At 35.3% G+C, this 17,366-nt stretch overlaps 1 protein-coding gene and 1 pseudogene across 1 annotated transcript; one reads left to right on the plus strand and one right to left on the minus strand.

The window, feature by feature from the left end:
• Positions 1-2,665: 2,665 nt before the first annotated feature.
• On the plus strand, positions 2,666-15,855 carry LOC110746698 (uncharacterized; annotated as a pseudogene).
• Positions 13,109-13,804, minus strand: LOC148296055 (uncharacterized). Its single transcript, XM_088250012.1, has 2 exons — positions 13,254-13,804; positions 13,109-13,143 (listed from the first exon to the last, which is right to left on the minus strand). Exons 1-2 carry the CDS (start codon positions 13,699-13,701, stop codon positions 13,109-13,111), a joined length of 483 nt encoding a protein of 160 aa, XP_088106138.1. The 5' UTR covers positions 13,702-13,804.
• Positions 15,856-17,366: the final 1,511 nt, after the last annotated feature.

The raw sequence follows: 17,366 nt of genomic DNA on the forward strand, positions 1-17,366 counted from the left end.
TTTGGATTTTTATGTCATTTTTGCTGATATTTGTTTCTATCAATTTTAAGAAAGTTTTAAGGACTTGTTCAAAGAAATAAGGGGTTCTTAGATCTAGGTCCAAAACGATTAGCTGTAATTGGGTCTAGTCCTCGTGTTTTTGGTTTTAGATGTAGGTCCTTTGACATTTATTACTTTTTTGTTGTGTCGATTTTACCCTTTAAGGTAAATAAGGAAAACACATTGAAAATCTAAATTTAATGCATTATTTCCTTGAAATTGAATTCCAAATTTTGAATTTTGAATTTTTTTTTCCTTGATAATATTCCTAATATATAGATAAAATACAATTTAATCAATAAAAAATAAAGACTCACATATTATACCAATCGATTAGACAATCACTCACATTAAATTATGAACATGACATACAGGTAAATAATGTTAATACATACAGGTATATATGTACCTGCCTTACAGGCAAGTGTTTTTTTCTTGAGTTTTCTTAAGCAGTTTTTTCTGGAGGTTCATATTGATATACATACGTACATGTCTTCCATGTAATAGTGTTTTTTTTTCCCAAAGAAATTTTGTATGGATTTTTATCTCAGTTGAGCTTAAAGATCTATACCAAGATATTATATGAGTTCAATTAGCTGCGCTAGAGGGTATAACTACCTAGACTAGAGGTAATTTATGTATTTAATTACCTGGACCAAAGGTAATTTATGGGTTTAATTACCTGCATACTGCATACGAAGTGTATGCATAAGTACCTTACCTATTGTTAAGGTATGAAGTTTTTATGAACTCTTCTTACAAGTTTTGATGTCGGTATACCTTGGAAAAATTTCAGAATTCAATAAATAAATTTTCAATTAAATTCAAATCAAATATGATAATTAATATCCTACAAATCAACAACTTACCAGTTTTAGGAATTCATAATTTACATTATTTATGTTTTAGGTGCATAACTGGAACAAAAAATAAAAAATATAAAATATAAAAAAGTAAATATTAATAAATTGAAATAGGCATGTAATCTTATGTGGCGCAAAAGTCAAAGGACTTGGATCAACAACAATTTCTGCGTGGATTGCACCCAAAATCTCTCCTCATAATTGGACTTATGCCAAATTTTCTAAAGAAATAAATTATGTACGTGTTCCGGTTTCCATAATAAAACCCAACTTGAATGTTTGTATCTTCTTTTATTTTTTATTTTTTTTATAGCTTGTTTGTATCTTCTTTCGGCCTGAACTTCAATTTTTGTTAATGCGATGCCCAAACGTTGATACAGGGTTTAGTTTCCTTCGTTCCAAATTCTACTATTATTTCGTGCCCCTTTTATTGTTATTAATTCTGCCTAATTAATGGAACCCAACAATCCTATTTTTTTGAACTGACACATTCTTTACACCCACATACAATTTTAGTAAAATTAAAATGCTTTCTCTACAACAATCACTTCTTCATAAATTACCCTCACTAATCTAAACTCATCACACATCACATAAGATGCATAGATTCATAATGAGAGCCTCGCACAATCTTGTAAACTAAGTTCTGAAATGGTGGAGCCAAGATATATATTGCGTCAGTCAATTCTTATTAACAAGGAAACTGGAGGGCATATTGAATGAGGAGCTTTGGAGATGGTGAACGAGGTTGACAATTGTTTCAATCCTCCTTTTGTGTTTCAATTATCTTGTGTGTGTGTTTTTTTTATGTTGTGTGTTTACTTTTGGAATAAAATTAAATTTATGGAATTTCAATTTTTTTTAGGTCAAATTGTTCAAAAAATTAAATTATGATGTTATTTAAAAAGATTAATGAAGAAAAGTTTTCCGTAAAAAAAGATTAGACTTAAACCATTCTTAAACAATTTAATAAAGTTGCGGACTTAAAATTTGAGTCTGGAGGGTTGGGAGAAAAAACAATTTGATTACGGAGAAAACCCAAATAATCACTTTTTGGAGGGGGAAAATTTGGGTTTAGCCCCTCATAGGTTGGAGAAGGCCTAAGTGGACTGGTATTTGGGTCCAAATTTGGGTTTTTCCAAATTTTGGGTCCTTCATTTTCTTGGGTTGAGAGATATTTTGAGCAATAATTTGGGATATTTTGAGTTTAGGTCCTTGGGTTGAAGATAGCCTAAGGAGGAAATCAAAGGCACCGAAAGCATGTGCAGCTCCATTTCTCTCCTCCTTTTCGGCCGCACATCTTGACTCCACTAAGGAGGGATTTCCAACACATACAAGCTGTACATTTGGCTGTAAATGAAACAAGATGATTCACACTTGTATTTCAATTGAATTTGAGCAACATGCGCAACATTTTTATATTTCTGTTCTGTTTGACACTAAAAAAAAATTATTTTTATACAACGTGCCAACAATAATCTTTAATTGCCAAGTCTTTTTCCAAGTCTTTTTTAATTGCCAAGTCTTTTGCCAAAGTCTTTATTCATTGGTGATTTGTTAGCTTATTTTTGGTCTTCGCTGATTTGTTATCTATAAATCAGAAGTGAGTTTGCCTATATCTATGTGCCCATAGTGGGAATTTACAAGCTAGTTTCTAGCTGCAGCCTTTTTATTTTGGAAGACTGCCCCAACTCAATCTGTGAGTGTGTGTTTAATTTTCTTTTTCTTGTTTGTTTTAACATATACGCTCTCGATTCACATAATACCACCATGGGTCAATTGGCAGATTGAACATGGCAGCTACAACTGTCACTAGTGCAATTCCTAATCCCCCAGTTCTTAACCAGAATAACTATGAAGATTGGAGTTTCCGGGTTAAACTCTACTTGTTAGCTGAAGATCTTTGGGACGTTGTGGAAGCCACCACTGAACCTCCTAAACCAGAAGATGGTGAAGCTGAGTTTAAGGCTTGGAGGAAGAAAGATGCCAAGGCTTTAATTCTAATCCAGAATAATTGCGGGTCTGCTAATTACTCTTTAATCTTTGGCACTAAGACCGCCAAAGCTGCCTGGGATACTTTGGCCGAAAAGCTAGAGCCAGCTCAAGGTACGTAGTCAAAACAAGCATGCATGTTTTACACCTAAATGACTCTGACAGAATGGTGGGCACATCACGAAGCACGGCATCTGTATATATGTATGGTTCGATCTAGGTTACTGTATTTTCATTTTTTATTTTTATGATGGTACAGCTGCAGTAGTAAACATTATTTGACTGTGCACAAGGCTGAGTAAAACTATAGTGCATTTTCTTCCTTCACAATAGGTAGAATTTTCATATTGTGGGTGCTTTACGCATTTGTAATTGAATTTTTAAGTGTTTACTTGTATGTGTATGATTGCTAACAAATTTTTTCATTGAGTGTAGGACATATGTGGCATAAATATCTCGCAAATGTATAAAATGTTTTTTTTTTTAATAATTGAAATGGTCCCTAAATTTATGCTCGATTTCCATTTTGATCATCTAACTAAATTTTCAATCCATTGGTCCTCCAACTCTCTCTTTTGTGTTAAATTGGTCCCTCCATCAAATTTGTTGTCAAATTAGGGGTAAATTTGTCCATTTGTGCTCTAATCTCCTCTAAAACGACCATTCCATCTTTGTAACGAATATTTCCCTCCATAAGACGTTTCTCTTCTAGGATAGAGTTTCAATTTGGGGGAGAGAGTAATGGCTTATGGAGGGAAATGTTTGTTACAAAGTTGGGTTGGTTGATTGAGGAGATTAGTGCCCAAATTGATAGTTTTACCGCTCAATTTGATGGTAATTTGATAAAACTTGATTGGTGGGACCAATTTGACACTAAAGAAAAGTTGAAGGACCAATAGAGTGAAAAATTTAATCGAATGACTAAAATAGAACTCATGCATAAGTTCAAGGACCATTTCGGTCAAAACCCAAGTATAAAATTATCGTTATATTTCCTTCATCAATTTATACCTAGAGGGGGCAAAATGGAAATAAAAGCATTTGGACCTTAATAAAAAACTCAATGGACTCGAACCAATATAGAAAAAGAAATGTACTAAGGTAGCATTTGGCCCCGCTTAAATTTTAAAAAAAGTGGCTTTAATAAAAATTTGGCATGAGTTGGGTGTTTGGTAAACCCAAAAATACACGCTTATTTTAAAAACACCCATCATAAAAAGCAAAAACTCAAAGTCGCCAATACCCAGCTTTCAAAAGCTGCTTGAAAAAAGAGCCGGTTTTTTTATTAATGAAAGTTTCATTATTCCTATAATGCCCCAAAACATTTTACGAAAGGACAACGTTTGTCCCTCTCACAAAATAGATCTCGCGACCTTCACTCTCTCTGAGACCTTCACTCTCTGCTCTTCTCACTTTTCTTCTTCTTCCTCCCCTATCTCAAAATTCCAGTCTCTATCAAGGAAGAATTCATACTCAAGCGAAGTCAACGCGTGGACAAGTAAACACCCAACACCAAACAACCAAGTTGTGGGCTTCTGTTGAAGATTGTGCCCAGAAAATTACTTGCCCTTTGCATCATATCACATCTGTGATATCTTCACAAGTATAAAATCTCACTGCTTTGCGTATAAAAACAGACCCAGATGAGGAAATTCGCAAGCGGCAGACTCTCACCAAAATAAAATCCAATCTTACAATCCCACTCACATACATAGAGCAAAGGACCATGAACTCAAACCTCTCTTGATATGGGTTTGGATTGAGTTTTGGGTTCTAAAATTCTTGATCTGGGTTGTTTTTTAATCGGTGTTTTGAGGCGATGGAGAAGAGAAGAGGAGAGAGAGAGAGAGAGAGAGAGAGATGGGGTGGGTACGGTGATGGGTTTGTTTGTTTTTAATTTTAATTTTGTATATATATTTTTATATTTTATTCATATAACAGTATATATATATATATATATATAACAATATTTTTTAGATTAAATTTTTTGATAAAAAAGTGTAAATTAAAAAAAGAAAAAAAATTATGTAGTGAAGTTGGGTTTCTTTAAAAAAAAATAGAAAAAGAATAAAGGAAAAAACAAACAGATTTATCATCATGCCTTTTTCGGTCATTATACACACTAAAAGCGCTTCTGATAAAAATTTACCAAACACTTTGACTACTCACAGCAGTTTTTCAAAACCAATTTACCAAACGCCTAGCTGCTTTTTTTCACAGCTGATTATTTTCGCAGCACAGCAGAAGCAGTTTTTTTTAAAAGCACAGCAATGCCAAACTAGCCCTAAATCCAATACCACCTTAAGCTTTTGAGTTGGGACCCAGATGCCAATTGTGTCTATAGAATTACTCATTTTGACTTAATTAATTGATATATTTTCTTATCATGCGTGCGATGCAGAGGAGTTGGTGCTGTTGGTGCCACAGGTAGACTTGAATATCAATCCGACTTCGAATGATGGTATGTAATCTCTTATCTAATCTTTAACTTATCCACTGACTGACAAGAATTTTGAAGAATTTTGTTTGAGTGAGTTGGACGCTGACATTCTTAACAAATAGTAATTTATAGTAAAACAATAAAAACTTGGCAGGAAATGAGAGTAACACCAGCGACTTCAATGAGTTCGCCCTCCATCAACCCTTCATTGATAATGTGGTAGAGGGTGATTGGGATTTAGCGAAGGAGTATCTTAGTCGAAATCCCGAAGCAATCAGAGAAAGAGGTTCAATATCAGGTGCAACAGCTCTTCACCTGGCAGTTTCGGGTGGATATGTAAATATGGCGAAAGCGTTAGTGGAGTTGATGACGGAGGAAGACTTGGAAATACAGGATGCTAATGGTCTAACAGCTATGGCCCACGCTGCGACTAAAGGAATCACACAATTGGCTAAGTGCATCACTGAAAAAAACAAGAAACTGCTTACCCTTCCATATCCTCCGCAGAACTTTATTCCACTTATGACGGCTTATTGTATCGGCCATTGGGAATTGGCTCGCTACCTCTATTCTGTTACTCCACCCGAAGCTCTGTTGCAAGACAACGGCTGCGATGGCGCTGAGATTGTTTCGGAAAGTTTTAGGGCCAAAAAATTCGGTACGTGTTTCCAATTTAACCTTTTGCCATAAAATAAGATTTAGATTTATTCATTTTTCTTGTCACTCCTCTTCCTCTACCCTACTGTAGATATTGCATTGGATTTACTTCGGCGTTGCCCAAACTTAGCCCTTGCTGAAGACTACTCTGGGTTGACCCCTTTACAAATGTGCGCTAGTACACGTTCTGGATTTTTAAGTGGAATGCATCTCAAATTCTGGCAACAATGGATTTATGACCGTTAGTACTATATTCTTTCTGCTCTTTATTTAAAGTTATGTGTAAGACCCGTGTCTTGGGGAAACAAGAATGGTGAGCAATCCCACACCGCTTGGGGAGGGAAAGGTGAAGTGCTTTAAATGTGTGGGCATTTATCTTCCTAGCACGAGGCCTTTTGGGAGTTCACTAGCTTCGGAGTCGTGGGAACTCCGAAGTTAAGCGAGTTGGGGGCCAGAGCAATCCCAGGATGGGTGATCCACTGAGAAGTGGAATGTGAGCTCCCAGAAACAAAACCGTGAGGGCAGAGAGGGGGGCCCAAAGCGAACAATATCGTGCTAGGGGAGTCGGGTCGTGACATTATGTCCCATAATTTTTTTTTTTGAGACTTCATATCGGTACATCCTATTTCTATTAAAGAGATAGTACATAATATTGTAAAATAATATGTTCTCCTAACATCACATACCTATTAGAGATATTTAGTCATATACCCATTCTTAGCACTAATAATATAGATAAACTCTACACCATTTAATTTCTATAACCAAACTATTAAAAAACCCAAAAATTGACAACTTACCTTATTGAATTTAATTTTGATTATTAAATTACTTTGATGCCCTATTAAGTGTTTTGGGCTTTTTTAATGAGGTTTTGGGGTGGGGTTTGTTTTAAGAAATCAATGGCAGTTTTGTAATTTAAAAGAAATTAAAAGCTTTTTTGTTATATTATAAATGAGTTTTGCGTGTGTTTCTAAAGTCCATTTCATATATTTTTTTTTTAAAATAATTTGGGCTCCTATATCTCTATATATAAAGCAAAAAGTAGAGAATGATGAAACATTCAAAATACCAGAAAATGTCATTGGTTAATGCAAACATTAAGAATTGAAATTATTAATTAAATGAGGATAATATGGTAAATTCACACTTTTCATATTAAAAAAAATTAAAATTAAAAGAAAAATAGGATAATGGATCCTATTTTTATGGAACACAACTACCCATTATCTTTTTTAATTCTAAAATAAATTTTTAAATTTTTTAAAAGAGCCTCTCATAGGTACGGAAGCGCTTGCGCAAAGGCTAGTTGGGTATAATAGTGAATCTCCCTATTTATTATTATTGTGTATTAAAGAGGTATGGTAAAAATAATGTGTTCTTATACCGTCACTCATTCATTATTGTTGTATATGCACATGAACTTCCATGTTCACGACACAAAAATCACTATATAGGGGAAAGCTCATACATCAAAAGGAAACATTTAACGTATGATTAGTCATTTGTTCTTGTGTTGATAACTTGATAGGTATACATGTACGACCTGGTTCAGCAGTTTATGATATTCGCATAAATGTTGAAAACGTCGAAGATGACCCAATTAGTGAAAGGGATCTCATAGTTTGCTCAGGTATGATATATCCGAAAAGTAGCATTATGGTTTTTGCTAGTAAATATTGAAATGAATGTGATTGCGTGACAGAATTACATGATTGTGTGTGTAACAAAAATTTCTCCTTAAAATGGCTCCATAGAGTAGGACTTTACACAGATCGGCAGAGAGTTCAACCGATCACCGTACCAAACTTTCAGTAGGTTAAAATCTTTTGTTAACCGATACTTTTGGACACAGAGCTATTTTTGGAGGTATACTGAACTTGTAGTCGGTTTGGTTTGGTACAAAACTTTTACTGGTCTTTTTTATTTTAATTTCTAGGTTGAATAAGGCCAGTTTTGATTGTTTTGAAGACCAACATTGAGGTTAAAACTTAACATTGTGATCAAAGTATCACATGGTTTATTTATTAAAATAAACCTACTAAGCACTTAATATATGTGGATTAGTTCAGTTGATTAGGCAATGTACCTGCCTCCTTATATCTAAGTTTGTGTCCCTCCCCAAACATTAGAGTAGTTTAAAATAGCATATTGTCAACAAAAAATTAAGTTGATGAATACCTATTTATCATCATAACCTATCAGACACATCAATAAGAACATAGCAATGTTAGGCATGCTAGCTATATTTGCATACAACCTCATGTACTACCTCTCTAACAGAGGTGGAGACCACCAATGCAATGGGGCCCACTAATAGATGTGGTACACAAAATAATATATAAATGTGGTATGAATAGTACTTTTTATAAGAAGAAGAGAGAGGGAATTATAAGGGTGTGGGATAACATGTTTTGACGTGGCCCACTAACTGCTCCTCACATATGTGTAAAATTTAATAATATGAGCACAAAATTTGTGATTAGAATATTCTCTAATGCAAATATATTTTGATTTGCAATAGGTATGGGTATATTGCGAGGACTTGTTCCAAATCCCCGTAACCTTTTTGGTATGTATGTTAAATATCCACACTTTGTTAATCTTTTCCTTCAATTTTCAGTACGTATAATTCTATTCTCTTAAATCTTATTTTGGTCGTATTCTTTTGAGACTTAGTAATTAATATTGTTTTATTTATGCCATCCTAGGAATTAATCACATACATAAGATGAAATGGACCCACGAAAGAACATCTGAAATTCTACATTCCATGTGCGAAGTTGTAAAGGGTATGAGTCTTAAACAAATGCAAGGGAGTGTCGTGCAAGCAGCAATCTTCGAAGCTATTAAACAAGGGCATGTTGAGTTTGTTTGTGAGATATTTCGAGCAAATCCTGTAATGACTGGGCTCACTGGTGAAAATGGGAAGAACATGCTTCAGTTTGCCATTGAATGTCGTCAAGAAGAAGTCTATTTCTTTTTCTATAAATTGACCGGAATGGCGCCTAATATGGTAATGGCCAATGGGAATAGATCAGTTCAATGTAAAACTATACTAGGTCTTTATAACTTAACACTAACCTTGTTCAGACATCTTGATTTCTGAAGGGATCGGCTTAGCTTCTGAGAGGATCTTCTTCTCTATGCAACACCGTAGGCTATTTCTCTAGGTGGGGTGAGAGCTGAATTGAGCGTATCTTGTTGCTAGAGAAGGGACCTCTTTATATAGATGCATTACTCGAAAGCCTTGCCCATCAAGGAGCTGTCGAGTAATCTGTTTGCATTAGGAGTGGTTTGTTCAATCCATATAGGATTAGGAATTCTATTACTCTTGTATTTCAATTAGAATAGCTTCTGTACAAGAGTAATCTGATAAGTCTGAGTCTATCTCCTAATCATGCCAACCTCTCGAGTCCTCATTAGATTAGAAGACCACAATTCGTGGTTAAGACAAAAGATTGTCTTACATTCTCCCACTTGGTCGATTAATCATAAGAGTGTTTGCATAGATTACTTTAAGGCCTTGTGAGATATGACTCAAAACAATTCCTACTAAGCAATTGTCAACTATAAAGCATGAAGAGGGGCTATCAAGACTTCTGTGAATATCTTGTACTTCAAGGTCTTTATAACCACACTCATCACCCTTTAAAGCCACATAAGCTTCGATCAAGATTGAACAGCAGAACAACATGATATACTGTAAAAGCTTAGATTTTACCATGTTTGTTCAATGTCCCTGATTTGACTGCCAAGGTCTAATTATAATCACTGTCATGAACACATTTCTGTGCGCAGCTTCTTTAAGCTAGCAATGCTGCTCAATGTCATTCATGTATTTCAAACATAATAACAAATAATAAAAGAAAATTTTAAGATGAAATTAACTTGATTTGAACCAAACTGTACCAACATCCATCGAAAACTACAGAAAATAAACAACTGTTTAAACTTGAAGAAAAATGAGCTCCCACTGATTTAGGCATCCATATCAGCTGTCAGTCCCATGCTTGAAACATGTCTATGGAAAACAGCATTTGGTATTCCTTTAGTAAGTGGATCTGCAATCATCTGATCTGTTCCTATGTGATCTATGGTGGTGTATCCTTGACTGATCTTTTCTTTTACAATTATAAACTTTACATCCAGCAGCCTTGAACCTCTTGTTCTTTTGTTTCCCTTAGCAAAAGTCACTGCTGCACTATTATCATTCCATAGCTGAATAGGTCTGTGAATTGATTCTACCACACTTAAACTAATGATGAAATTCCTCAACCACATAGCTTGTGAAGTGGCTTCATAACATGCTAGGAATTCAGCAAGCATTGTGGAACCAGCTGTGAGAGGCTATTTTATGCTCCTCCATGAAACTGCAGCTCCTCCAAACATAAACACAAAACCAGATGTTGATTTTAGTGTGTCTTGACATCCCGCAAAGTCTGCATCAGTGAATCCTTGTAATTCCAAGTTCTCACTTCTCCTAAATACCAACTTGTAATCCTTTGTTCTTTGTAGGTATCTCATAACTTTCTTCCCTGCAACCCAATGCGCTTGTCCAGGATTAGACTGAAACCTTCCTAACATGCTGACTGCAAAAGCCAGATCAGGTCTTGTACAGACCTGCGCATACATTAGGCTCCCTACTAGTGAAGCATAAGGTTTGTCAGCCATTTCCAGCTTTTCTTGTTCAGTTTTAGGTGCCTGCTCAGTGCTTAATTTATCACCTCTTGCGATGGGAACATCACTGCCTGCACAATCCTGCATATTGAACCTTTTGAGCACTTTCTCTATGTAAGATTTCTGTGATAGTCCAAGTAAACCTTTCTCTCGATTTCTGCTTATATCTATGCCCAAAACATAGCTTGCTTCTGCCATATCAGTCATTTCAAAGTGTTTGAACAGAAAACTTTTACAATCATGCAGCATAGTGAGGTTTGTGCAAGCCAATAAAATGTCATCTACATATAGAACCAAAATAATAAATTGTCTCCCACTGATCTTCATGTATATACACTCATCCAATGCGTTTTCTGTGAATCCATATGCTTTTACTACCTTGTTAAATTTCAAATACCATTGCCTTGATGCTTGCTTTAATCCATAAATTGATTTGCACAATTTGCAAACCAAATTCTTCTCCTTTTCTTGAATGAAGCCTTCAGGTTGCATCATATAAATCTCTTCTTCAAGGTCTCCATTTAAGAATGCAGTCTTAACATCCATCTGATGCAAATGTAAATCAAATTGTGCCACAAGAGCCATGATTATTCTCAATGAATCTTTGGTTGAGACTGGTGAAAAGGTCTCATTATAGTCGATTCCTTCCTTTTGTGTGAAGCCTTTGGCAACCAATCTTGCCTTGTATCTATCCACCTGCCCTTTTGAGTTTCTCTTTGTCTTAAATACCCATTTACAACCTATTGGTTTGCAACCTTGAGGTAAGGTTACAAGCTTCCAAACTTCATTCTTTTCCATTGAATTCAACTCTGATTTCATGGCTGCCCACCAGTTTTCACTCTTTTCACTCATCATGGCTTGTTTGAATGTCATGGGATCTTTTGTTCTATTTATGTCATGTTCAGCTCCTTGCAGGTACACAAAATAATCATCTGTCAATGCTGGCCTTCTTACTCTATGTGATCTTCTTAATTCTGTGTTCTGCTGCATTTCTGCATCTTCATTTATTTGAGTTATGTTCTGATTTTCTGCTGGCTGTGTCAAATTATTTTCTATCTGCATTGGTTCTGCATTTTCAGTTTGATCTGTGACTGTGTCCTCAATATGATCCGGTTGTAAGTTGTCTAGATTTGTTTGAGGCAATCTAACAGCTTCTGCAGAATTCTGTGCTATCAAACCATCTGCAGTGATCTCATCAAAACTGAAATTTTCTTCTGTAGCTTTCTCTCCATCAGTTTCGATGAATATTGCTCTTGATGTCTCTATGAATCTCATGGTGTGATGAGGGCAGTAGAACCTGTAACCTTTGGTTCTCTCAGGGTAGCCTATAAAATAACAGCTTATGGTTTTAGGATCTAGTTTCTTTTCTGCAGGATTATAAGGCTTGGCTTCTGCTCTACAACCCCAAGTTCTTAAATGTTTTAGGCTAGGTTTTCTTCCATTCCAAATCTCATAAGGGATCTGATTTATGCTCTTGGTTGGAACTCTATTTAGAATGTAATTTGCAGTTTTCAATGCTTCTCCCCAGAGGAATATTGGTAGGTTTGTACAGCTCAACATGCTTCTTATCATGTCTTTCAATGTTCTATTCCTTCTTTCTGAGATTCCATTTTGTTGAGGGGTACCTGGATTTGTGTATTGAGCTATAATTCCTTCTTGCTGCAAAAATTTTGCAAAAGCTCCAGGATTTCTTCCAGTCTCATCAAACCTTCCATAGTATTCTCCACCCCTGTCCGATCGAACTACTTTAATTTTGAGGTTCAGTTGATTTTCTACTTCAGCCTTGTAAATTTTGAACATGTCTAAGGCACTTGATTTTTCTTTTATGAGATAGACATGTCCAAACCTTGAAAAATCGTCTGTAAAGGTTATGAAGTAGATAAATCCTTCATGAGTTGGGTTGGGGAAGGGACCACAGATGTCGGTATGAATGAGTTCTAAGATACCTTTGCTTCCTATTGCTCCCTTTTTCCTTAAATTCGTCAATTTCCCTTTGACACACTCTATGCATATTTCATTTTGATTATCATGATTCATTGGTGGCAAGATTGATTCTTTGCATAGTTGATTAATCCTTTCTTTCGAGATGTGACCAAGTCTTTTATGCCATAATTCATAGGAGATGTCATTGCACATTTTGGTTTGCACAGTGTTAACTTCCATTTCAGTTCTTTTGCAATTTAATTGAAACATTCCATCAATGAGCCTTGCTTTGCCAAATAACTCTTTATTCTTGAAAATAGAACAACCAGTGCCATCAAAATTCAAATTGAATTTTGATTTTACAAGCCTAGTAACTGAAATTAAACTCTTCTTCATAGAAGGAATATAAACTACTTCATCTAACTCCAAAACAAAACCAAAATCTAATTCAATTCTAACAGTTCCTATGAATTCTACTTGAACTTTTTCTCCATTGCCAACGAACACCTTTACTTCATCCTTGCTTGGCAACCTCTTCCTTATGAATCCCTGCAAAGAGTTAGCTACATGAATAGAAGCACCACTGTCTAGCCACCATGAATCATGTGAGTAATCAACCAAATTAGATTCGAAACAAACTAGAATTTGTTCATTTTTACCTTTGTTTTTCTGTTTATCCAGCCACCTTTTGTACTTTCTGCATTCTTTCTTCATGTGTCCTGCTTTCTTGCAGAAAAAACATTTCATTCCAGTCGATGGTTTCAGATATTTTTCAGTGCTGCTGCCCTTTTCTTTTCCAGCTATTGCATTGTGCCTATTTTCCTTTCTCTCCTTGGTCTGAACCATGTTCACCATTTTTGCTCCTCTTTCCCTTATGATATTGTGTTCTTGTTGAACACATATAGTGATCAGATCATTCAATGTCCAGCATTCCCTCTGAGCAATGTAGGTTTCTCTAAGAGACTTGAAATCCTTTGGCAATGAGTTCAAAGCGAAGTGTACCATCATGTCCTCATCAACTGTCATTTTTAGTTCCTGCAATTTGGTTCCTACATCGATCATGTTCAGAATATGTGCCCTCACACAGCCTTGGCCATCATACTTCATGTCGATCAACTTGTTTAGCAAAGTGCTTTTGAGTGCTTTCTCAGATTCCTTAAACCTCTGTGCAATTGCCTCATAGTACTGCTTAGCATTTTCTGACTTAGGAATGCTACCCTTGACTGATGATGCCATAGCCCTTTGCACAATCAATATAGCCATTTTATTTGCTTTATTCCACCTAGCAAATTTTGCCTTGGTTTCTGCTGAAGCATCTGCAGCAGGTTCTTGAGGAGGGTTTTCTGTGAGAACAAAATCGTAGTCCAGGAAGCCAAGAGATATTTCCAGATCCTGCTTCCATCTCAAGTAGTTTGATCCGGTCAGAGTTTCGATGGTGTTGTGGTTCACTGTAAGGATTTTACAAATCATATAAAAACTGTCCCCAAAACTTTACTTAAATATGTCAGTTTATACCTGTGGGTTTAAAAAGCCATATTCCAAAATCCCAAACAGCAAACTGCACAAACTTCCTGCGCAAGAGAATTCACATCTGTGGATGTAGAAAAATCCTGCTAGTTTGTGTAGTCTGCTGCTCAGATTGTTCCACCAATATCGTTATCAATCTATAAATTCCCATCTGTGGATGGAGGAGGTATAGAAGGCTACTTATATTGATGCAATTTTTGATCAAACTGTCGTCTTAAGATCTCTCATACAAACTGAGCAGCTGTGGCTTGCCCAATTTGCACAGTAGATCCCAAAACTTGATCAAAAAACTTTGTATGATCGAGCAGTGATACTATATGCCCTGGATCATACTTAAACAGATAAAATATGCAAGAAAATTTCATGTTGCAGCTTTATCAAATAACAGAAAATTTATATACAGATTTGTTGAAACATGGATTAGATTAAGAAACAAAGCCTAGAGCTCTGATACCACATGTAAAACTATACTAGGTCTTTATAACTTAACACTAACCTTGTTCAGACATCTTGATTTCTGAAGGGATCGGCTTAGCTTCTGAGAGGATCTTCTTCTCTATGCAACACCGTAGGCTATTTCTCTAGATGGGGTGAGAGCTGAATTGAGCGTATCTTGTTGCTAGAGAAGGGACCTCTTTATATAGATGCATTACTCGAAAGCCTTGCCCATCAAGGAGCTGTCGAGTAATCTGTTTGCATTAGGAGTGGTTTGTTCAATCCATATAGGATTAGGAATTCTATTACTCTTGTATTTCAATTAGAATAGCTTCTGTACAAGAGTAATCTGATAAGTCTGAGTCTATCTCCTAATCATGCCAACCTCTCGAGTCCTCATTAGATTAGAAGACCACAATTCGTGGTTAAGACAAAAGATTGTCTTACATTCAACAATACGTTGCTACATGCAGCAGCGAGTTTATCCCCAATTGAATAGCTTAATCATATCCAAGGTGCCGCGTTGCAAATGCAGAGAGAATTACAATGGTTCAAGGTCAGAATTTCTCTACACATTTCGAGGATTAGAAAATATTCTTTTCTCTTTTTTTGGTCGAAAAGCATATATTCGAGGATTAGAAAATCAGTAATTGCTTCAACGAAATACAGGAGATTGAAAAAATTGTACCTCCCAAGGTTCTTGAGGCTGTAAATGATACAGATGGCATGACAGCACGTGATTTATTTACTAAGAACCACAAAGAGTTGGCGAAAGAAGGAGAAAGATCGATGAAAGAGATAGCAACTTCTTGTACGGTTGTAGGTGCTCTTATCATTACCATCATGTTTACTGCAGCATTCACAGTTCCAGGTGGAAACAACGGAAATACAGGCATGCCCTTCTTCTTAGATAAAAAGTTTAAGGTCTTTATAGTTTCTGATGCCCTATCACTCTTTTCTTCCACGACTTCTGTAATGACATTTTTGGGAGTCCTCACCTCACGTTATGCCGAAGCTGATTTCCTTGAATCATTGCCAAAGAAAATGATTATAGGTCTTTTCACCCTCTTTTTCTCCATAGCCACCATGATGATTGCGTTTGTTTCTACCCTTTGTATTATGTTGGGTGAAAAGTCATGGATCGTGATTCCAATCACTTTACTTTCTAGTGCTCCAATCGTCTCCTTTGCATGGATGCAATTTCCCCTTCTTGTTGAGATCTTCATTTCTACTTATGGAGCAGGAATATTTGCCGAAAAAGGCAGACTTTGGGAAGCATCAGAACCTTTTTTGGCATGAATCGATCTGTCCGATTCATAAGGGAAGAACTTGTATCAATATCTCAATTTCAATTCAAATATGGATTATTCACATTTGGATTTTTATGTCATTTTTGCTGATATTTGTTTCTATCAATTTTAAGAAAGTTTTAAGGACTTGTTCAAAGAAATAAATGATGTACGTGGTTTCCATAATAAAACCCAACTTGAATGTTTGTATCTTCTTTTATTTTTTATTTTTTTTATAGCTTGTAAGTTGTTTGTATTTTCTTTCGGCCTGAACTTCAATTTTTGTTTATGCGATGCCCAAACGTTGATATTATTCACATTTGGAAAATGCTTTCTCTACAACAATCACTTCTTCATAAATTACCTTCACTAATCTAAACTCATCACACATCACATAACATACACAGATTCATAATGAGAGCCTCGCATAAACTTGTAAACTGAGTACTGAAATGGTGGAGCCAAGATATATATTGCGTCAGTCAATTCTTATTAACAAGGAAACTGGAGGGCGGATTGAATGAAGAACCTCAAAAACAGAAATGACCATTATAACTTGATAAAATTAATTAGATGTATTGAACTGTTTGATTACTTTGAATATAAAGACTTTAGTAGACTGTCAGTATCCTACGAGCATCTATAATGGTCTCTCACTACTAAAAAAATGGGCTAAAAGCACAATCCAAAAAGCACAAAAAAGAGGTTCATGCCATTTTGAATCACATTTGACACAGCTAGGTAGTATTTGTGTGATCTACAGGGAAGACACAATTGTTTTGTGTCCAATGCCAACATAATAAAAAAATAATTGTGCCTAAGTAGTTTAAGCACAAATTTTGTGGCCAATTATCATATTAGCATAGAGTTTGTCACTTCAGTGGAGTTTGTCACTTCAGTGTAAGAATAATTGAAGCTTTTGTAACCACAAAAAATCTATTGTGCCCTTTTGCTTACAGATTATAACCACAAAATATTATTTGTCTTTTACTTACCAATAAAAAACATATTTCTTGGTACTTATGCACACATTATTTTAAATATTATGACATAGTATTGGGCATGGATATTGAATTTTGTGGTTAAGTCCGTACGCATTTCAAAATATAATTGCTTATAGAGCGTGAATACTGAAATTGTGTCCTTTTAGGTGACCTATAGAGCATGAATACTTTAAATTGAGTCTAGAATAATTTCAAAAATCTTCATAAAAAATCTATATATATAAAGCAAAAGGCAGAGAATGATGAAACATTCAAAATACCAAAAAATGCCCTTGGTTAATGCAAACATTAAGAATTGAAATTATTAATTAAATGAGGATAATATGGTAAATTCACACTTTTTCATATTTAAAAAAATTAAAATTAAAAGAAAAATCAGATAATGGATCCTATTTTTATGGAACACAACTACCCATTATCTTTTTTAATTCTAAAATAAATTTAAATTTAAAAAAAAAAAAAAAAAAACCTCTTGCAAAGCTAGTATAAATAAAATACTTTCAAAAAGGCACCTGCC

This window comes from Prunus avium, chromosome 3 (genome assembly GCF_965620075.1).
Source record: "Prunus avium chromosome 3, drPruAviu1.hap1.1, whole genome shotgun sequence".
Lineage (NCBI taxonomy): Eukaryota > Viridiplantae > Streptophyta > Magnoliopsida > Rosales > Rosaceae > Prunus > Prunus avium.